At 40.2% G+C, this 23,270-nt stretch overlaps 1 protein-coding gene across 1 annotated transcript; it reads left to right on the forward strand.

Moving 5' to 3' along the window:
* Positions 1-201: 201 nt before the first annotated feature.
* On the forward strand, positions 202-21,517 carry SLC25A47 (solute carrier family 25 member 47). Its single transcript, XM_089523615.1, has 6 exons — positions 202-229; positions 8,632-8,675; positions 9,870-9,941; positions 11,661-11,843; positions 12,951-13,224; positions 21,237-21,517. The coding sequence occupies exons 1-6, from the start codon at positions 202-204 to the stop codon at positions 21,515-21,517; spliced, it is 882 nt and encodes a 293-aa protein (XP_089379741.1).
* Positions 21,518-23,270: the final 1,753 nt, after the last annotated feature.

Here is a 23,270-nt window from a genome sequence, read left to right on the forward strand (position 1 = left end):
TCACAGTCTTCAGAAGAAGCAGGAGGTGCAGAAAGCAAGTGCTGCTATCTTCAGAGACTGTTGCTCAATCCCACCACATCCATTCAGAGAGAAGGGCTTCTTATTCCTGGAAAGACAGGTCTTGGTCTCCTTCCCCGTGGGTCTTGCTGTGTGGCTCAAGCATTCTGATCAGGACTGGCAAAGACAGCTGGCTCCCTGCAGATGGATTTCATTGCAGGGGCCATTGGAGGTAAATAAATAAATAAATATGTGACCCAGCAGGTTCTTGATGAAGAGAGATAACTGTTATTTCCATGCTATTTACTTTCAGGCACATCCCAGTGCCAGAAATGGGAATTCCTTAAGTTGAAAAGAACTTTGGGCCTATGGAGGTGACAGACTGAATGGAGGTTAAGCAAAAATGTTCAGATAGCTGAGGTTGTACAAACTGATTTTGCTTGGGACCAGAAGTGTTTTGGATTGCAGAGTTTTTTTGTATTTCACAATATTTGCACATACATGAGATATCCTGGAGATGGGACCCAAGTCTAAACATGAAATTCATATACATTTTATACACCTAGTTTGAAGGTAATTTTATACACATTTTAAATAATTTTGTGCATGAAATGAAGTTAGTGTACACTGGAACATCAGAAAGCAAAGATGTCACTGTTTCGGCCACCCATGTGGTCAGTTTTGGATATTGGAATATTTAGCATTTTGGAATTCTGGATAATGGAGACTGAAACTTTAAGAGCTGTTTGGATAGGAATCTTCTTCCTATCTCTCTCTTATCTGATTCTTTTAAAGGATGCAGTATAAATCTTGCTAAAGGCAACTGACAGAAGGATGAATGTAAATGAAGGTTAATCCCACAAGGTATAGAATCCAAAACTTAATTATACCAGGAAGCAATTGAAGTGAAATCAGAAGGAGAAGGAACTGAACAGTTAGTGAGAGTTGTTCTTTTAATTTGCTCCATTTCATTCAGCTTGCTCTAGTGTGCAGATGTAAAATTTCTGGAATATTTCCTTTTACTGGAAAATAATTAGAAGTTTTGGTGAAAGCTGAAATCTACGCCATACTTATTTTCTGATCAATCCTAAACTCATTTAATGCTTCAGAATCCTGGGAACTGTAGTTTCGTAAAACATTTATCCTTCTCTGTCAAAGAGCTCTACTGCTCCAACAAACTACAGTTTCTAGAATTCCATAGCATTAAGCCATGGCAGTATTAAAGTGGTGTCAACCTGGATTATTTCTGCAGTTTTGATGCAGAGAATGTGTGATTTGCCCATGGTCATCCAGTGGATTCCATGCCTGAGTGGGAATTCAAAGCTGGGTCTCCTGCAGTCCTAGTCCAGCACTGAAAATGTGCATCTCTGCAAGTTTGGTTACTCACATGTGCAAACATTTGAATAAAGATGGAGTTGATGATGCAAATGCACTCAGAATCACTTTTTTGGTATGCAGCCTTTTATCCCAGGTCTATTCAGGTCTATTTGCATTGTTTATTCACACTACCAATGATACAGATCTTTTTAAAAAACTTAGGGAGAACCCTGATATCAATTATCCTAGATTAAGAGCCAGAACAGACCAGCAAAAAAGCTAGCTTCCTCGCGGCTTGGAGGCATGGTGGCATATGCACGACACATGCCCCCAAGCTAGCAGGAAGCCACCGTGAAGCCACCTGGCTGTTTACACAGTGGAAGCTTTATGGCATTCCGGCAGCATGGCGTTTAGATGTCACACACTTCAGGAGTGCTGAAAAGCTGTAGTGGTGGTGGAAAGGGTACCTTTTTTTCTGGTGCAAAAAGTAGCAGCATTTTGCCACTTCTTTTTCTGCCACATAAACACTGGATTGGGGCTTTGGTATGTGGGATATGCAAATAGTGAGTCATACACTCTCAGCCCCCCAAAACCCTGTGATAGGGATATGGCCTTAGGGTTGCCAAAAATCAGAAATGACTTGAAGGCACACAACAACAGCAAAATGGAGTTTTATATTAGCTGCTGTAGCCGGATTTGCAGTTGTTGTTATTGCGTGCTTTCAAGTTGCTTCCAACTGATGGCAACCTTAAAATGAACCTATCATTATGTTTTATTGGCAACATTCTTCAGAGGGGGTTTGTTATTGCCATCCTCTGAGGCTGAGAAAGTGTGACCTGCCCAAGGTTACCCAATGGGTTTCATGGCCAAGGTGGGAATCAAACCCTGGCCTCCAGAGTGATAGTCCAACACTCAAACCACTATGCTACTCTGGCCCTCTGTAGTTGAATTCAAATTTTGTGATTTCTCAGTGCTGGGTTGCACTCAGTGCTAGGTTGTTATGTCCAAGGTTTCTAAGCATATGCAATACAAATGTATTCACAAATGCACACCACTGAGATTTGTTCTGACTTGTCTGGCACGGGTATAAATAATTTGGCACGAGGCCAGATCCTGATCTAGTTACTTGTAAGACTGTGCAAGACAAACGTATTCTGTGGCTATGATTACAAGGAATTTACTAGAGAAATACATGTGGTGTCATCTTTACTAGGGAAGGTTAGATGAGTGTCGCATGTGCTTATAGACTATGAATGGTGCAAACTCACCTGTGCCAAATCTTCTCAGTGTTCTGGCAGCTGCTCTTAGCTAAGCCTTCCAGGTAGTTTTGTCTCTCCATTGAGAGACTGCAGGTTTAGGATTGATTGACAGGGTGAAAAATTACAAAGTGCTGTGCTCCTGGGACTGTTCCATTCAAAAAACAGGAGGGAGATTAGTCTTCCTCATCTGGAATTCTGAAATATTCCAGAATCATCCACATGGGTGGCTGAGATAGTAATACCTTGGTTTTCTGATGGGCCAATGTACGCAAACTTTGTTTCATACACAAAATTATTAAAAATATCGTGTATAAAATTACCTTTAGGCTAGATGTATATGCAGTATAAATGAATGTCATGTTTAGATTTGGGTTCCATCTCCAAGATATCTCATTATGTACAGTGAGCCCTCCACATTTGCTGAGGCACAGGACCACCATGAGAGAACACTTCTCTAGGAATCTCCAGGTCCCTCAGCGCAACTCTATGCTCAACATGTGCCAAAAGGCGATCATAGAATTCAGCTGGAGGACCTACAAATTCCTGGAGAAGTGTTCTCTCTACCAATCTCTAGGTCCTCCAGTGTGACATCTGCTGAATGTTGACCATAGTCATACTGGACGAACTAGAGATTCCCAGAGAGAATATATTTATTTCTATGAATAATCAAACCTGTAAAAGTTAAAGCTGCAAATGTGGAGGGCTAACTGTATATGCAAATATTCCAAAATTCAAAAAACTCTGCAATCGAAAAGACTTCTGGTCCCAAGCATTTCAGATAAGGGAGGCTCAATCTGTACATGATTTTACTCCAGGTTTAAAATGTTCTGTACATGGAAACAGAGCTTGGGAAAACAACTTTTTGGGAAACTATTTGGGAAAAGAACTCCCAGAATATCCCAGCCAGTCACTGGCTTTGGGGTCCTGGGGAAATTGTAGTCCAAAAGAATAATGTTTCCAAATTCTGTACAGAAAGTGAGCTTGTGAGGGCGAAGGCTAAAATTAATTTCTGATGTCATTAAGTGAAACTGATCCAGGGTATGTAGCCTTTGAGACCTCTTGGGGATTAGAGCATTTGCTGACATTGCTTTTGAGATCCACTCATACTGTCATAATATCAACCTCCCACAACTGGACACCCTCCAGCAAGGTAACTCCCCTCCTCTCTCACAAACAGAATGGCCATGGCCATGCGGTCTGGGGATAATGGGATTTATAACCTAATTTACTGGGTTGGCGAGTGGATGCAGTCATAAACAGTAGAAATGCATTTCAAAGGAGACATAAATTCTTCCCATGCAAAGAGAATACCATGTGGAGCTGTGCCACATGAGCTAGCAGATCTCTCTATACCACTGAGTTGTTACTCCTGTACACCACTCTAGCTGGGGCATTTCGCTTCCCCATGGGTACATTCTCTCCAGATGCCTGATATGTAGGGTAAATCAGGAAAGGAAAAAGAACAGTACAACACTGGGAGCCTGGAGAACTTGGGGAAAATGTGAAAACAAGCTTATGGAAGCTTGTAGAGCAGGTGATACTGAGCATGGAGAAGACCTGGCAGGTGTGACGAGAGCTCAGATGCTTGCAACTTTACAAGGTGCTCCATGCATGTGGATCTTATGGCATATATGACCTCCTCCCTCATGTTAAACTTCACAGCAAACCTGTGAGATGGATCTCAGTGATCTTCAAAGCTGAGTGGTGATTTGAATCAGGGTTTCCCCAATCCTAAAAGGAAGCCTAACAAGGTTGTTTTTTTTTTAAAACTGGAGTGTTACCTCCAAATTACTGGCAACACAAGTTTAGCTTCTCTCCACGACTGTGATCCAAATGGGTGGATCCAAATGTCTCACTATCTGCATCTACACTGCAGAATCAGTGCAGTTCGACATGGCTTTAACTGCTATGGTTCAATATTTTGGAATTTGGGGATTTGTAATTTTGTGAGATCTTTAGCCCTCATTGTCAGAGAGCTCTGGTGCCATGGCAAATTACGAATCCCAGAATTCCATAGGATGGAGCTATAACAGATGAAGCAGTGTCAAACTGCATTAATTCTGCAGTGTGGCAACAACCACTGTAACATTTCACAGTTGACCCATTTTGAGCTTGGGTGTTTTTCAAATGTACAAAGTTACCAGTTCAGGAGGTTGCAGTGACCACTGAGACTTGGCAACTGCGATAACAAAGAAGCTCTTTATGAATCAGCTGTGACTTTGCAACCTTGGAACTTGCTCTGGGTATCTTTTTCCCTAGAGAAAATGCTATATTGAACTAGAGCAAGGGTAGATGTTATTTTGAAAACATTCAGGAAGTCAACATTCTTCAGGCATTTTGATTTTAAATAATAAGTAATTCTTATTACTATCCATTTACTCTGTTCTTCAACCCTAAGAGGGCTTCCAAGGTGGGTTAATAATTAAAATTACAATTCATACAGTGAGGTTGCCATCCTCTGTGTTTGCAGCTCAGCTTGGATAACTATTGTGTATAAATGAATAGGACTGAACAATAAAACAGAAAAAAACATTAATACCAGTGTGATAAAATAAATATCCATGCAGATAAGGCTTTGCCTTGGGACAAATGCTAACAAAGTCAGTGCCAGGTGAGACTTTACTGACAGAGGTGTAGCAAAGCCAGGACCTGTAAAATGAAATCCCAATGTTTTGATTAACAAGGGGAATTACCTCATCTGCCACCCCACCTCTAACTCTTTCATTCATTCACAGTTTAACTACACTCTCTATAGTAGCTGGAGAGGGACTGGATTGTAATCTTGTCTGGAGAAAGGAACAGCTTGATGCTAAATAGGCAACAAAGGCCTGTTTGATTTACAATAAACTGGTGAGATAAAATGAAAATTGATAGAAGCCCTTTTTAATTTTTAAGGAGTGATTAGATAGAAAGAACACAGCCACCTGCATTTGTGCACTCTCCTTTAGGTGTCACTTTAAGGACTGTCATAGTGATGGCCTTCCAAATTTGCCTACACCATAGGTCACTGTGAATGAATTCCACAAAGCTGGGGTGCCAGCAAAGATCTATTTCAGATAATTTCTTACCTTCCATCAAATGAAACCTACAGATCAGCTTGTAGAGACAAGCTTGTGTAGGGTTGCCAGAGTGAAAACTGGAGCGGGTTCCTAAGGCTTTAAAGGCTGTGTAGCTGGGGGAGTTTTAGCAGGTATTGCTTGTTACCTGATTGTGTGACAAGCAAAACCTGCTGAAATTATTTTGCATGATCATTAAATGTAGAAGAGGCACGCTTTGGCGGGGGTACCCGAGCTCTCTCACAGGGAAGGCTAAGTAGCTCATAAAACTACACACCCCAGAATTGCATAGAATTCAGCCAGGGCAGTTGAAGCAGTGTCAAATGGCATTACATCTGCAGTGGAGCTTAGACCTAGAGCTCCTGGAGACCAGAATTTGAATCCCCATTCAGCAAATGGAAACCCACTGGGTGAATTTGGGCAAGTTACACTTTCTCAGCCTTAGAGGAGGAAGGCAAAGAGATTCTTCTGAATAAATCTTGCCAGGATACCTTATGACAACGTTATCCTGTCAGAGTCCCTTAAAGGCAGAAAAAAACAAACAAAACAAAAACAATACAGGGAAAAAAAACCCAGATGCAACGGATTCAAATGAACTTCTCTAGTTGGGTATAACAATTGGATTTAGAGCTTACCTCCCTTTCCAGCTGGTAAATAAACAAACAGTCAGATGTGTATATGGGCTTGCTAGTAAAGAGAAATAAAGATATTTACTATATAGAAGAAAAGTTTACTTCATATACTAGGAAGTATTTTGTGGGTATAGTATGATCAATGGGCTCTCCTTGCACTTAAGCTTATGTCAAGCTTTTTAATCATTCAAGAGCAATAGAGGAGAACTATAATTCCCTATTGCATGTTGCAGTGATAATGGATACTTTCTACTCTGGATCTTCTCTGGGTTTCTCAAGCAAAACCCATCAATAGGCTCTCACTCTCTGGAAAGTGAAGTGCCATCACTGCCCTGTCCATTGTGCTGTCACTTCCCCCATCCATCACCAGAGGCCAGGAGGGCTCAATAAAGGGTTTAATTTTGGATTAAACAAGCTTAAACTCAGAATGCATGCACAGATACTTCCTTGTTAGCAGAAGAGTTCATAGGGACTGAAGAAGACTTATAGTGTGATGGTTTGTTTTTCCTTCTCCAGCAGCAGCTTTAAGCTTCCAACCCTTGAAACTATTTTAGGCTCCGTAAATGTCTGTGGGTTGCTATATCTGGCATGTGGAATTCCCTAGTGAATGTTAAAAAGCTATATCTTTGCTGTCACTGTCAATAAATTAAGAAAGGTCAGTTCGTGTTTTCTGAACACGAACTTCTACTGATGGGATGGACTTGGTGCACCTTACATCACTTTCTGTTGTTGTTGTTGATTTGGCTTCTCATCAATGGAGGCACATGCGGAGTAGGTGCTATCATTACTCTTTCTAGTAGTAAACTCAGTGCCCCTGTGCCAATAGTACTGGATCCCAGACAAGTCCACTGAGAAACAGGACAGAAGCAACAGCATACTAGGGTGAATCTCAAACAGGGTTGCCTGGTCAGGACTATGATACTCAGGCTCTGAGATGTCAGGGTCAAAGCCTGAGAACTAAGGATGAGTTTAAGCTTGTTTAATCCAAAATTAAACCCATTATTGAGCCATTCTGGCCTCTGGTGATGGGTGGGGGAAATAATGGTACAATGGACAGGGTGGTGATAGCACTTCACTTTCTCAAGATCGAGAACCTATTGCCGGGTTTTGCTCATCAATGAAAAGCTCCACAATAGTAACAAATGGAATATAAGGCGGCTGCAGAATAGATGTTGTGTGATAAGTATAATAGCAGCTACAGCTCAGGGTTACAGAGGACTAAATGAGACAGGTGTGCCTCATTCTTGCCATGATAAGCCAGGAGAAGATCAAGAGTAGCAACTATCTTAGGTACCCATATCACTGCAACATGCAATAGGGAATTATAGTTTTTCTCTATTGCCCTTGGATGACAAAAAGCCACCGAGTGTCCCAATCTGGCAGGAACATTCTTGGCATCCCACTGTTTCAATTGCTTTTAAAATGTTCCAGTTTCTTTCTCTTCCTCCCACTTTCCCTCTTTGTCCTTATTTTACTTCATTTAATCCAAAGTGAATTAAAAGTGAAAAAGTAGTTTGTAGTCAATTAGCAGTGGTGGGGGAGAAGAGGGGTACAATCATACTCTTCCCTGTAGACTCAGGCAAAAACAAACTCTTGCAACATCTCCTAGCTTGTCTGATCTTTCTCATTAATAGCTTTAGCCATGTTGATCACTCTTTGATGTTGCTTAGTCACATGTGTCCCAGTTTTCATCTGTGAAACTTTAGAGAGTATGCAGTGGTGGGACTGGGAGAACATATTTCCTCAAAGTTCCAAAAACTGAGGTTGGCTTATGTGAAAAGATATGGTCTTTAGGCGAGTGGCTAAAACCTTTTTGATTAGTCCCAACAAGAGCAGAGCCGCTGAATCAGTTGTTGAATGGTGAGTCAATAGATAGGTAAATGCACTTGCTTCAATGGATCTACTCTAGTCAGGAATAACAACGGCATTTAGGCCATTGTTTACTCAGATGATCCTTTTTCATTATGTTTACAAGGACATCCTAGTTTCGGTGGTATAGCAACAAGCTTAGTAAACAATAAAGTTAATACAGTTCATTTTTCAGAATCTGGCTGCACCAGTTTTTACGTTAAATGGATATGAAGACACACCCATGCTCCATTTGCATCATGCTTTTGGGAACCTCAGATATTTGTTGGATCACCTCTGCAGAGTGTGGGGTGGGGTGCAGTGGTATTTTCTTACATTATGGGCAATATGCTGTTTCTATACAAACACATGTTTCAGAGCAATTGGGAAGGAAATGGCAAGAACTGAGCATAGGTGGAATTGTCTGACAATCTTTATTTGCTGGCTGGAAGAATTTTCTCTTTTCCCTGTGAGATCTAAAATGTTCAATTATAACATTTCCAAAACAATGATCTGTTTTAGGTGGAGTTAGTGCTGCATTTGGTTATCCGCTGGACACAATAAAGGTATTTTCATTTTTATTTGTCTAAATATGAAAGGTTCTACCTTTAGACAGAACAAGGCAGGCATCTCAGGTTGCAGATGCTGGGAACTGGCAGTAAGGTCTTATTTTTTATTTTATTTATTAATAAAAATAGAAATAAACATAACAACAAAGAACAAATCAGGAAATAAAAAATGACCCAAACAATAGTGAATCCATGGAATAGGATTTCAGGTTGTAGAAACATGTCTGCTGTAAACAGTGTAATAAATCTTGAGCTGGAGAAAATAGGAATTCTGCTCTGGCTGATCTTACTGTAGTCATATGTGCCTGCCTACCAGACAAGGTAAATAGTAGTTGCTTCATAATCCCTTAGTGAGTATGCATGGACAGCAAATCACAGAGAAAAGGGGAGAGAAGATTTCACGATGCCATTGTATACAGCAGAACTTGAGCATCCATAGATTTTGATATCCATGGTGCATCCTGAAACTAAAATCCAGCAGATACCAAGAGCCCACTATATAAGTCTGACCACCAAAATGGAAATTATTTAAAAAGTGAAGGCTGGTGAAAGAAGAGTGAAATGGGGTATTTTGGAAGAAGCCTTCAGGTGGTCTCCAGAAGATTCATGATTTATTATTGTTGTTTTACTTGTGCAATGCTTACCTGGCCTGCTTGTTGTATTTCGCATGTGTGTATTGTCAGTGTCATATAAAATGTTGGCTGGAACACATTGAAGTGCTCTTCTTTTTTGTGCTATCCCTTTCTTTCCATGTTACTTCTGTCTCTTGTAATAAGTGTCTGTTTAAAGAAAGAGTGCCCAGGAACACATCTACTTGGTAAAATGAGGTATATTTACTTCCTCCTTATGTCTTTTTGACTATAAGCCAGATGGGTAGATTCAGTCAGGGAGGTCATAGGCATGAACCTATAAGACTTAAGCAGAGCAGTGGAGGGTAGGGAGGCTTGGAGATGTCTCATTCACAGGGTTGCTATGAGCTGGGGATGACTCAAGGGCAGTTAAAAACAACAACAAAGCCTCCTTTTTAAAAAGGATAAAATCTATGTAAAATTCATATTGTATCAGAAATCCCCTCTCTTTTTTTGTTCAGAATCAAAATGTCAACATCAGTTTTGTCTAAAATCTAAGAAAACTGCTAACTTATTGGTTTTCCTAGACATGATGTATATAATGGATTGATTGTCTCAACAGGTGAGAATTCAGACACAGTCAAGCTACCGTGGAATATTGCACTGTATCTTAGATACATACAGAACTGAAAGCGTACGTATGGCAAATTCCTGTTAGCTATGGCCCAGGCACAAAAGGCTTAGGCAGGTATTATGAATGTCAAGAGACCTCAAATGTGAGGAGCAGTAATTACAATATGTCTGTCCCTTACACATTTCCACTGATCTCTTCGTGTGGAGAGCAACGTTTTGAAGAGGAGAATTTTTTTTTTATGTGGGGCTCTTCATATGATCCCATGAATGTTGGATAATCAATGTTCTCAACTGTGTCAACAACCTCTATCAATCTCCCCTTCAGAAAGTCACCTGTCCATGTATGGAGGATGATGGAAATGATGACAGAGTAGGTATGATTAATAGGCTCCCTTGCTCACACATTTTATTCCACTCAGATTCCATGTAGATTGAGTCTCCCTTACCTGGAATTCCAAATTCCAAAATATTCCAAAATTCAAAGCTTTCCACATGAGAGGTTGAGATAGTGATACTTTTGCTCTCTGATGGTTCAGTGTACACAAACTTTGTTTCATGTACAAAATTGTTAAAAATATTGTGTATAAAAACCACCTTCCATCTATGTGTATAAGGTGTATATGAAACATATATTAATTTCATGTTAAGATTTGGGTCCCATCTCCAAGATATTTCATTATGTACATGCAAATATTCCAAAATAAAAAAAACCAAACCAATTGAAATCTGAATCACATCTGGTCCCAAACATTTCAGATAAGGGAGATTCAGCCTGTCATCCCTGACAGAGCTTGAATAGTTATAAATATGAATATGAACAGAGAAAGGACTACAGGATTTCTTTTTTTACTTGTTTATTTGTTTGCTTGCCTTGTGCCTCACTGTCTCAAGGCAATTCTCTGTGCTCGCTTGAGACAGGTCTTACCATTTTGTATGTAATTCAACCACCCATATTAAACACAAGTTGGCCCAACAGGTACCAATGGATTCATATTATTTTTACCACATATGGAAGTGTATGTATAATCATGTAGAAAGCCAGCAGTCTGTAATGTCCTGCCGTGATAGTGAGGAGAATAGGGTTATGAGCAACCGTAACCTTAAGCAGACTTCCCCAACCTAGTGCCCTCCAGATATTTTGGACTACAAATCCAACATTCCCTGTCTGGGCATTATGCAAGCTGCAGTCCAACATCTCTAAAGGTTGCCTGCTAGGAAATACCAGAGTTTTATAGTCTTATATTACTGTTAATACATTTGGCCCTCCATATCTTCAGATTTTATATCCATGGATCCAACCATCCATGGTTTGAAAATATTTTTAAAAATATAAATTCCAAAAAGCAAACCTTGATTTTACCATTTTATATGAGTAACACCATTTTACTATGCCACGGTATATAATAGGACTTGAGGAGCTGTGGATTTTGGTACTCACAGGAGATCCTGGAGCCAAACTCCACTGGATACCAAGGGCTCACTGTATTCTCATTACAGAAACTAGAAGAAAAGTAGTCATTTATTTCTGTTCCATTGTATCAGGGATAAGGAAGATGCAGTACTCCACATGTTGTTGGACTGTGGCTCCCATCATCCCTCATCACTGACAATGCTAGTTAGACCTGATGGGAAATACAGTCCTAAAACATCTGGAGGGACAAATTTTGCCCACTCTTGCTCTATATTGAATAGGTTTGAGTACATTAAGTAAAATAAATGGCTCAGACTTTTTATTCCACTTTTTGAAAAGTTATTTTCCTTATTTTTTTATGCATACCAGGTTCTAGGTTTCTACCGTGGAGTGTCAATGACAGTTGTCATGGCATCAGTAATTTCATCTCTTTCGTTTGGCATCTACAAAAACTTCCTGTATAACATCTGCAGATTACGATATGGTTCTGCAAATAGCAAGCCATCAAAGGTGGATATATCTTTTGCTGGAGCTGCTACTGGTGCTGCCCGGGTAGGTTTAAAATAAAAAAATAAAGACTTGTTAAAAAGAAAAGAAAAAAGTTAAAGGATAGAATATTTATTTTTAAAAATTCTGTTGAGAAGAATCTACTATTTATAATTATTATCATTTATTTTACATTTCTTCTCTGACTGTTGTCCTCCAGATATTTTGGACTATAGCTTCCAAAAGCATTAACCATTAGCCATGATGGCTGGGATTTCTCAGAATGGTACTCCAAAAGATCTAGAGGACCTCAGCTCACCTACTCCTGCCTACAGCCCATCCTGTAAATATATCTAACAATATGTAACTGATACAACTAGTATGGCTACTGGGTAAATGAGAAAGGGTGTCACCTGTCTTTCTCACTTGCCCAGCAGTCATGCCATGCCAGGCTAGACCCAGAATGAGTTGTTGGAAGGCCATAGCACTGCCCACCCCGTAATGGCTGCTGGAGAGGAGTGTGATGCTTTTCATTCCAGGTTTGGCATGGCCGTTGGGTGACCAGTTGTGCCAGACCTGGAATGGGCTGTTGGGAGGCCTTGGCTTACTCCCATCAGTGACCACTGGTGGGGGTTGTGGTGCCTTCTGTTCTGCGTCTAGGGCAGTGCTTGGTGATCAGATGCTGTCAGGAGGCCACAGAAGAAGGGGGGGTGTATGTCCATTCTGGCTTCTCTGCTGCCATGGCTGTCTTAGGGGAGGGAGCCAAGGCAGTGGAGAAGCCTGAATGAAAAGCTGCACCGTCCCTTCCATCTCCTCTCATTAAAGTTTTAAATGAATGTGTAATTTTATATTTATAATTTATGGTATTTTTATAAGATATTCTGATGTACTGTTTTGTGCTCCAGTCATAGGAGAAAGATGGGATATAAATAAAATAAAGTAGAATAAAATAAAATAAAATATTGTGTATAGGTCTAGGGGCCTTGGGGGTGTCACATTATGCAAAATCAGATAGTATGTGGCAAGACAGAAGTAAAAATGCTATACATGCATGGTAAATAACCAGACAGGATGGATGAATTGGAGTCACAGGCTTATGAATGCCAGGTTCTTGGAGAGAATGTCAAAAGGTCCTAACTCAGAATTTTTACATTTTTTTATTCTGTCCTGCAGGTTCTGCTAATATCACCTGCAGAGATAGCCAAAGTAAGATTACAGATCCAGAAAGAGCCATTTCACTCAACTGCATCATCCCATCTCGCCTCCAAGCCTAAGTACCAAGGTGCCATGCATTGCCTGAGGACAATTGTAAAGGAGGAAGGCTTTAGGGGTCTGTACAAGGGGTCTTTGGCTTTGCTTTGTAGAGATTGCCATTCATCTGCAACATATTTTCTCTCCTATTCTGTCCTATGTGAGTGGCTTACACCAGCTGGCCAAGATAAACCAGGTATGTACATAAACTGTTCTTTCATGGACCTTGAAAATTGGCTTTATTGTCTTTTCCATGGCAGATTGACCCATATTCCTTTCTATGTCTGAGCCATATTGTGTATGGTGTACTATAGAAGGAGATCAAAGGTAGTGGTGGTGGTGACACCATGAGTTACCACCCCTTGTGACACCAACCCTAGTGATGCTACTGACCTTGCCTGAGCAATAAGCTTTTCTTGAGCTCTCTGGTACATTAGTAAATTGACAGCACCTCCTCTTTTTCTTTCAGTTTTGATTTCCTCTTCAGTTGTGTGACCTCTTGCAGGTTCCACAGCTTTTGGCTTCTGGCTCATCTCAGACTAGCCAACATTGTGTAGCAGTTAAAAGTGTTGGATTAGGAGTGGAGAGATCAAGAATCAAATCCCAGTTCAGCTAGTCACAATCTCAATTGTGCGCTAGTTATAATCTCAATTTAACCCACCTCACAGGGTTGCTTGGAATATAAACTGGGGAGTAAATCCTTTAACACCGCCTTGACTTGCTTGGAGAAAAGGCAGGATGTAAATGCTACTAATAAATAAATAAGTTGTCTAATGCTCACAGCCCATGCCTGACAACACTGCTATCTACCTTCAGCAGTTGGAGTTTCATAAACAGGTCCTACTTGCTGGATGGAGTCCCTGTAAACACTACTTAATGAATTCTTTGCTCTTATATACTCTTCAGCATTTCACAGGCGAGAACCAGGACATGTATGGTCAAGCAACGTCAAGTGTTATTAAGATGGTCAAATTTAGTTTAACATCAGTTTGCAGCAACTGAAGTAAGTTAATAACAGAGGATGGGAGTGGGAGTAGTAGAGAGAAAATGGGGCATTTTAAAAACAGCTGAAAAAATGGAACAGCACAGGATTGCTTGCAACTGTCCCTGCCAAACTGGGACAGCTGGAGAGTATGTTCTCAGAACAAGTATAATATAATTTCCATTGTACTGAACTTTGATTCAGTACATGAAAAGATGCTGCACTTGGGGAAATGCAATTCCAGTTACTACAAAGGGATCTGACAAGGCTTTTTGACATCTCAATCCGTTTCCTGGTCACATCTAGAACAAACCTATTGAACCACTGGCTGAACTGAAGTCAACAATTCAGATTCAATGGTTTTATTCTGTTAGGATGTTGGTTTTGGCAGTAGTTCTGTAATCTTGCAAATAATTGTCTGGCTTAGAAAAAACACTTTTATGCTAAAGAAATATTTCTTCATCTGTGCTTCCAACACTATCCTTTAAAAACAAGCCTTTCCTTTAGGCAGTTTAATTTCTTGGGATAGGAAGTATTTCTGGTTTTTCAAGGCTGGTTTTTCACTTTCCATATCCAGAGATAAGAAAACCAGGAAATGATGAGAGCAATTTTTTCCTCTGTCTGGCACTGAAAAATATGCATTGGACAAAATTATATTGTTTCACCTCATTAAAGTGAATCAGTTGAATATAGCTATGTGTTGACAATTAATTCAATGGATCTGCTCTATTCAGGGACAACCAACTTGATTCCAACCACTGACGGTTAGAGCATTCAGATCCTCTTGATATAATTAAATGAAATTGCATGGATGTAAAGTTAAAGGAACTTTTTTCTTTTAGCATCAAAGCATTTTAAAAGTATGTGGGCTACAAATGGATATAAATAATGTACTTTGTTAATAGCTGACTTGAGAGACTTTTAGATACAAACACTCACAACTCAGCTTTATAGTTTTATGGAATATTGTCTAATGAGGTTTCCTCCTGTTGTCACAACAAGAAACAACATTTCTTCATCAGGTTTGAATTATCAACACCACACTTGAGGTTGTTGTTAATTGCTGCCAAGTTGACTTCAATTAGTAACTTTTGGATGAGACCTCCAAAATGCCCTGCACATGTCCTCTAAACTCAGGGCTGTGGCTTTCTTGAATCAGTCTGTTCACCTTTATTGTACTCTTCCTCTTTTCCTATAGATTCCCACTTTAGCAAGCATTATCATCTCTTCTAATAACCATGTCATATCATGATACAACCAAGATACAATAACCTCAGTTTGGTAATTTTGGCTTTTAGGTAGAGGTGATGTGTATGTGTGCACACACATGCATTTATGCACACATACGTATACATGTGTGTGTACAGACTAAGTAATATATGCCCTTAGTAATGTTTTTAGTACTGATGTTACTCATAAATCATAATTCCCATGTATCACTGAATGTAATGGTAATAGCAGTGGCAAAACAACTAGCAAAATTAAAAGTATACCTTTAAATTACAATATCATACGCACAGCCTAAATATGTTTACATATAGTTTCATGCATTAAAGTGAAAATGTAATAAAATGTGATGTTTTTAAAGATTTTTTTAAAAAAATTGAAATAAAAAATAAAAAAAATGAAATTTGAAATTTTAATTAAAACAACAACAACTGTGGAACCCCTCCTTTCTCCTCCCACTGAGCCTCACCCCACCTCTTCAGCATTTTAAAGGGACGCAGGTCTGTTTCTGCCCAAATACAGATGTTTGAGGATCAGTGGTGTCACCCTTTTTAGGGTGTCACCTGGTGCACTCCACACGCCCTGCACTCCCCCCCCCCCATGATGCCACTGGGCAAGGTCCAAGTGGACCAGGAAGCTATCTTACACTCTTTCCAGTTCGGGAAGGCCCCATCGCTAGCCTGGGTCAGTCTAGACACGGTTAATATCTTTCTCTGAGAAGGTACCAGCTGAAGTTCAAAGGTGTTTTTTTTTGCGAAACCTTTTTGAAAGAAACGTAAAAAAAATTCAACAGAATAAAATATCTATATATGGGTGCTTCAAACGGATGTAGACTCAAAGAATTGTACAGATGGAAGTCATCCAAGGGTCATCTTTTCCACCGCTTGATAGAAATGGAGTACTGCGGAAGCAGCTGCTACTGGTACTATATATATGTAGGACAAACATATAAGCATGGGAATCAACTGAGAATGTGATGGGCTTGTGGAGTCAACCTGCTTCTATGTGCAGATTGGTCTATGCTTGATTGGGGAATAGTTTGTAAAAGAAGCTAGTTGTTGTGTGCCTTCAAGTTGTTTCCAATTTGTGGCAAGCATTCTTCAGAGGGGATTTACTTTTGCCTTCCTTTGAAGCTGAGAGAGTGCCACTTGCCCAAAGTCATTCTGTGAGTTTCCATGGTTGAGCAGGGATTCGAACTCTAGTCTCCACCATTATAGTCCAACACCCAAACCACTACATTACATTGGTTCTTTTGTTACAAACAAAAATAATAAAATAATCAATAATAAATTAAGAAAAAGAGAATGAAAATCTAGGATGCAAACTGAGAAATACCACTGTGTTCTGTCAAACCAATAATCCACATCTGTTGAGACTTCCATGTTGCCTGTGTTTTAACAATGAAAAATGCTATCTGACCTGATAGAGATCATGGAATCATAGGAGATGGTACAGAGGTTGAATTTTTTTATGACATTACAAGTCCAAGACATTACTATTACATTTTTGACATTACAATTCCAAAACTCCCTTAGGCAGCATAGCTTTTATAGGGTAACTCAATGGATAAGGGCAATTGCAGAAAATGGTTCTTCAGGTGGAACGGACAGGACTAAATAGGATGAAATGATGTAATGATAATTGGCACAAGTTGTTAATGTTGTGTAATGTGTTCGGAGTGCCTCTTACCAAATCTGTTTGAACTCTTGTGAAACTAGCTGACTAAGAGACCATGTCCTCTGCTGTAATCCAACAGTTCTTTCTCTGTGTAAGGTCTCCTCCTCTTCTTCCCCTCCCTCCCTTCCTCCCTTCCTTCCTTGGCAATTCTGTTCTCTTGAATTCCTAATAAATCACACCATGCTTTCTAATTGCATATTCTACATTAATTACTGTACTAAATAGACCTGCATTCTACAAGGCTTTGGGCAACATTAGAATAATCATGCAGCTCTTCGGGCTACTAGAGTCAGAAAAGCAGTTAGGATAATTGGCCACTGAAGCCAGGTGAATTGCCGTAGAGCACGGCAACTTTCCAAATGATTAAATAAAAGGGATGTTATTGTTAGCATTTGACTAGCACCAATGGCTTGGCAACTCGTCCTAGACAATGCTTAGAGAGAAAGGAAAAGGATCCCACAAAGTCAGTGGGTCAAAACTGTCTCATCCTCTTTTTTTAAATTTTTTGGCACATTTTAATGTACAATAATAAACTGGGTTTGTCAGATCATCAGTTGGGTTTCATCTCCCTCTAAGTGGATGCAAAGGAGCTTTGTCTTGCTCCCCTCACTTTGGTGGATGAAAGGGGTTAGCCTAGTTCCAGAGGAAATAAGGTAGGTTCATGGCAGATGTTAAAGAAATAGATCATGTGCATTGCCACATGAGATAGGAGAACTGTTCAGCTATGAGAAACAAGTAAATGTCTCAAAGTACCATGGTGGAAACAAAAGATTGAGTAACAAAGAATGATGCTTCGCTATTAAGCCAGACCTAATGTGAGGACATTACTACACATGACTTTTAAACCACAATTACACCAGGAAAGAAGTGGTTTTGGCAATACTTATTGCACAGCGCTGCCTCTGACCCGTAGTTGCTCTGTGCTTGACCCATCTCTTTTTCAAGTGTGCAGGTCCATAGGTGTGAATTGCCAGTCATGTGGTGTCAGTGTTCCCTCCTCCCCCAGTGGCTTCACTAAGGGGGTGCAGGGGGTGTGGACTGCACCAGGTGACACCCTCAGGAATGTGTGTGACATCTACCTTTTGGCAGGAATGAGCTGTGGCATTCATCTGCTTCTCTTTAAAATGCTTTTAGAGATGGTGGGAGTGAGGCTCAGTGAGAAAAGAGAGGCTCCAGAATTTTTTAAATTTTAATTTTGCTAGTTGTCTATTTACAGATACATAGTTTTATTCTTTCCAAATTTTCCTTAAAAACATCACATTTTAACCAAATCTTCACCATGTATATGTAAATACATTTAGGTTGTGTGTATGATACTGTAACTTGAAGGTATAATTTTAATTTTGCTAGTTGTTTATGTCACAACAGTTAGCATTACACTCAGTGGTTACTCAATTTATGAGTAACGTTAGTGCAAAAAAGCATTAGTAAGGATTTTGTATGATGTGAAATGGGAGGAGGTGAATGCAAGGGTGACACCATGAGTTACTGCACCGGCGGGTGACATCAACCCTAGTGATGCCACTGCTGTCCCCCCTCTCCATCGCTATTCCCAAGCACCCTGATTATCTTCATTCATTTTTTCTATTTCTTTTATTTCTTTCTTTTTAACTTCAGTCGTGGTAGCAGGGTTCTGGAACTGTGCCAAGAAAGTGGATTTAAAATTAATAAATAACCTAAAGGGCATGCTGGGTGGGCATAAGGGAGAGAGAGGTGGTGTTAAGGGAAAGTCAGGAAAAGAGTGTGATAGGGGCAGTAGCCCCAGTTGTGCAATTGAGAAGAGGTGTCATGATGGCTTCTCTACATGTAGTATGCCCCCCTTTTTTTACTAGCATGACTGCTGCAAAAATGGGGCTCATGCAATAAAGTCCTTAGTCAGAACAAAGCTGCTGTCTTAAGTTGCAGATGCTCTTCTGTGTGTATGCATTGGCATTGGTAGCTAGGTATTAGAGCAAAGAGCCTTCTAGTTTGGCCATGCAGCCCAGTGGCATCACCAGGGTTGGTGTCACCTGATGTAACTCATGGTGTCATCTCTCACTGCTCTCCTCCCATACCACACCATACAGAATCCTTAATAATGTTTTTTGTACTAATGTTACACATAAATGGTAATTCCTAGATTATCGCTGGATGTAATGGCAATAGTTACAACATAGACAACTAGCAAAATTAAAATAAAACCTTTAAATTACAGTAGCATATACACAGTCTAAATGTATTTACATATACATAGTTTCATATGGTTAAAGTGACAATTTAGTAAGATAAGATGTTTTTAAAGAAATTTAAAAATAATTTTTTTTTAAAATTTAAAAGTTAAATTTCCTTGTCCTCCCACTGAGCGTCGACTCGTTCATACTGTCTCTTCTGCTGAGCTCCAGCATTTTAAAGGGACTCGGGTAAATACTACAGCCTGTTTCTTCCAAAAGGCATATGTTTGGGAAGCAATGGTGTCATCCCCTCTTAGGATGTTACTTAGTGTGGACTGCATTCCACACACCTGTGCAGTGATGCCCCCGATGCAGCCTGGCTCATTCTAGGAGCTATAGTAACTTTTCCACTATCTGATTAAGCACTTTGTACTTGACCAGCACAATCATCAAGTGTTTAGTTTACTGAGAAATAATGCAGATATAATTTAGGGTTTTTGTTTTTTTAAAAAGCAGGAGTGTGCTGATATTAGTGGGAAATGCGTGTTTCTTGCATCAAACCATTAATAGTAGAGGTACTAGCGAAAAGATGTGCTATCACATTCTATACAGTACACCCTATTGTACCCTGTTTTCTCTGAGGAAACACATTTGTTATCTAAGTATTTAAATACTGCTGCTTGAACCTTGAGGAAAACATCAATTTCTGCACAACAGAGGCATTGCTTTGGAGGAGGAAGTAAGGATCTCAGACTGTGGTTGTGCAAACATGGTTGTGCACAAATTGCACAATGGTCTGATTAAATCATGGATCTAGACTGAACAAAGATCAAAAGGAAGAAAAACAAAAGGGAGATAAGCATATTTGGAATCTTACAGTAACTAGCCAGGAGTCAAATTTAATTAGGATTTGAAGACTAAGAAAAATGACAGTTGCAGTCACTAGAGAAAGGGGAAGTATCATAAGTCACAAAGAAAGGGAAAGCAGAACCTCCTAGCATGGCCTGTTATGTTTCTCAGCAGAAATATTAAGAATCTCAGACTTGGTTTTATTGGGGTGAGAATGATATGGCTCTCCAGATATTGGTAGACTACAACTTCCCCCAGCCCTAAACAGCATGATTCATGCTGAGGAATGTAGAGTGTTTCAGTTCAATAGCTTCTTGGTGGCCATATGACTCCCACTCTTGAGCAATTTCATTTGGACTAAAGTACGTATTGGCATCCCTAATAATGTGGATGGATAAAGCTCTGGTCAGAAGTCTTTTGCCTCCAGTACCAGCAGTAGTATGCCTCTGTCATACAAGCATATCTCAGTTAACAAAGCCTGTGATAGTGAAGCTTCTCTTTACAAAAGAGATTATCACACACAGCTTTTAAACCACAATTATAGTTGTAAAATAGTGCCTTTGGCAATATTTATCACACAATGTCACCTCTGACCTGTAGCTGCTGTGTCTGCAATGCATGGCTACGGATTCCCTTTTCATTGATGGGGAAACTCATCAATAAGCTACCAGTCACACAACAGTCCCATTAATCCTTATGGGCTAAATGTCTCTGCTGCAGCAATTACGATCTTGGCAGTTGTGGTATCACAGTCTCCTCCTTCTCAGTCTTATTTGATAAAGAGCTATTCAGTAACTGTTTGCAAGGAAGTGGGCACAATGGTCTTCAATATGCCTTGCAGCTCTATAATTTTATAATAGGCAGCTAGTTTGATAGATGAAATTATATCAGATATGTTATTGTTGTTATTCTGGACAATTGTATGGTCAATGAGTTGCAGACATTTGGTTTTGAGTCTTATCGCAATTGAAAAGAAAACCAAAACTGAGTGGGAGCATACCAGTTTTCTTTGTGTCTCTTTGCATGCTATTTTGGCACTTCCATTCTCCTTTTCAAGGGAGACAGTAATAAAAGTGTGCCGTTTGTCAAACGGATTCTTCCAGTGTGACAAAAGGCACACTTACACGACCATTTCCCTAGGGAAGAGAAGTGCTATAACAACATGTGGAGAGGCACAGAGAAAGCCAGTACTCTCCGACTCTGTTTTGGCTTTCTTTTCTCACTCGATAAGGCTCTTTGTCTATATATCTTGTAAGTTATTTCTTAAAAAGAAGACTGCTTCACGTCCACTTTCATTAACAGGATTGTGAATTATGCACACAGGTCTGTGGGCTGTGCTTCTTTCTGGAGGCTGTGCTGGAGTGGTGGCCTGGGGTGCAGCGACCCCAATGGATGTCCTTAAATCCAGGATGCAAGCAGACAGCGAGGGGCAACGTAAATACTCAGGACTAATACACTGTGCCAGGGACAGCATAAGAGAAGAGGGGCTGAGAGTGCTTTTCAAAGGCCTTGGATTAAACTCACTCCGTGCCTTCCCTGCAAATATGGTGGTTTTCTTTACTTACGAGGCTGTCCTTCGGCTTGAAGAACATTTGATGAAATAAAAGTGTTAACACCACACCATCTTAAAAGTGGTTACTATTGCCTGTCTGGAATGAGATTTATCAAGATGCTCAAGTAATTTTCTTTTAAGAAAGCTGCCCATGACATGAAAAATGCTTTGCGTGCTTGGGAATCCAAAAATATTAAAGATGTCTATCATTTCCTTTCCCACAATTATCTTCTTCCTTTTGAAGCAAACTGGCTAATTGCAGTTTGCAGTGTCCCTAGTGAAATGAAAAAGGTAGCTTCTTGACCACTGGTGCTGATTCAGAGTGTTGCTGTAAATACTGTTGGGAGGTTTAGTTCAAAACAAGTAACTTTCCCAAGCTCTGGATCCATCAGGGGTGGAAGCAGTCAACCGGAGTGTGTGTTGTGACCTGTGGGATTGTAATGTACAGTTGCCAGTTCAGGATTGTCCCAGGCCCTGAGGTTTCCAAGCTAAAATCAGAGGTGTTCCTGTTGATGTCACTGAGCATCATACATTAAGTTCCAACTGCAGTTGCTCACAGTTTGACATTCAGACACACACACATGCACAGAACATTTTTCCTGTTTGGAAATAAAAACAGAAATCTTATCTAAAGGGGCTCTTCATATAGCAAAATGAAATTAGCGGGTTATTTCTTCTCCTTCACTAAGGGAGATGGGATAAGGAACATTTAATCTAGCCTACTTGCTTGGGAGACTATGACTCTGGAGAACCAAGGTCAAATCCCAACTCAGTCAGGATCACATTGGGTGATCCTGGGCAAGTCACATTCCCAAGCTCAGATGACAGCAAAGGCAAACCCCTCTCTGAACAAATCTTGCCAAGAAAACCCCATTATAAGGTCGACTTTGAGTTGCTATAAGACAAAAACTACTTGAAGGCACACAACAACAACCTGCTTCTAGGTGGATGCAGAGAACAGTGGAGGGTGAACCCTGGTGCTACAATGGCTAAGGTGACTATGAAAGAACTGGAAAAGATCCTAAAATTCAAAGACTTATAACTCAGCACAAAAGTCAGAATCATACAGGCCATTGTATTCCCTACTGCCATGTGTGGATGTGAGAGCTGAACAGTGAAGAAAGAAGATAGGAAGAAAATCAACTCATTTGGGATGTGGTGCTGGAGAAGAATGCTGAGGATCCCATGGACAGCCAAAAAGACAAACAAATGGATCCTAGAGGAGATCAAGCCAGAAATATCCCTAGAAGCCAAGATGTCAAGACTTAGTCTGACATACTTTGGACACATCATGAGAAGGAATGAATTGTTGGAAAAGACAATAATGTTAGGAAAGTCAGAGGGAAGTAGAAAGAGAGGAAGGCCACATGCTAGATGGATGCACTTAATTAAAGAGACCATAAATATGAGTTTGCAGGGGCTGGACAGAGCAGTAGAGGACAGGAAGGGGGGGTGTCTGGAGATGTCTCATCCATGGGGTTGCCATGGGTCAAGATTGACATGAAAGCAGTTAACAACAACAACTGTCAGCGCAACTGCTGGGGTCCAACAACCACTGTCAGCAACTCAAACGAGTCCTGGCGTTAAATCAGACCCTTGGAGCAGAGCTGGCAAATTTCCAGAAGCCGAAGCGTGGCTCCAAAGTCCAATTTGGGATGACAGCAACTGGATGTCTTCCAGGAACTGCAGCAATGCAGGAACCTCTGGGGACACACAGCAAACCGATGCTGTAGCTTCTTCTGATAAACCACCAGAGAAACTAAGTCTCCAAAAGTGCTCTTTATTCACAGTGCTATTATACAAAA

This window comes from Sceloporus occidentalis, unplaced genomic scaffold, assembly GCF_023333645.1.
Source record: "Sceloporus occidentalis isolate IW3139 unplaced genomic scaffold, rSceOcc1.0.p SCAF_4, whole genome shotgun sequence".
Taxonomy (NCBI): domain Eukaryota; kingdom Metazoa; phylum Chordata; class Lepidosauria; order Squamata; family Phrynosomatidae; genus Sceloporus; species Sceloporus occidentalis.

Bases quoted from the DNA above. Each gene is read 5' to 3' on its own strand.
- SLC25A47 (XM_089523615.1), top strand. From the start codon at position 202: ATGGATTTCATTGCAGGGGCCATTGGAG. The intron at 8,676-9,869 runs GTATTTTCATTT...TTGTCTCAACAG, and splicing joins ATCCGCTGGACACAATAAAG to GTGAGAATTCAGACACAGTC. The intron at 9,942-11,660 runs GTACGTATGGCA...TATGCATACCAG, and splicing joins ATACATACAGAACTGAAAGC to GTTCTAGGTTTCTACCGTGG.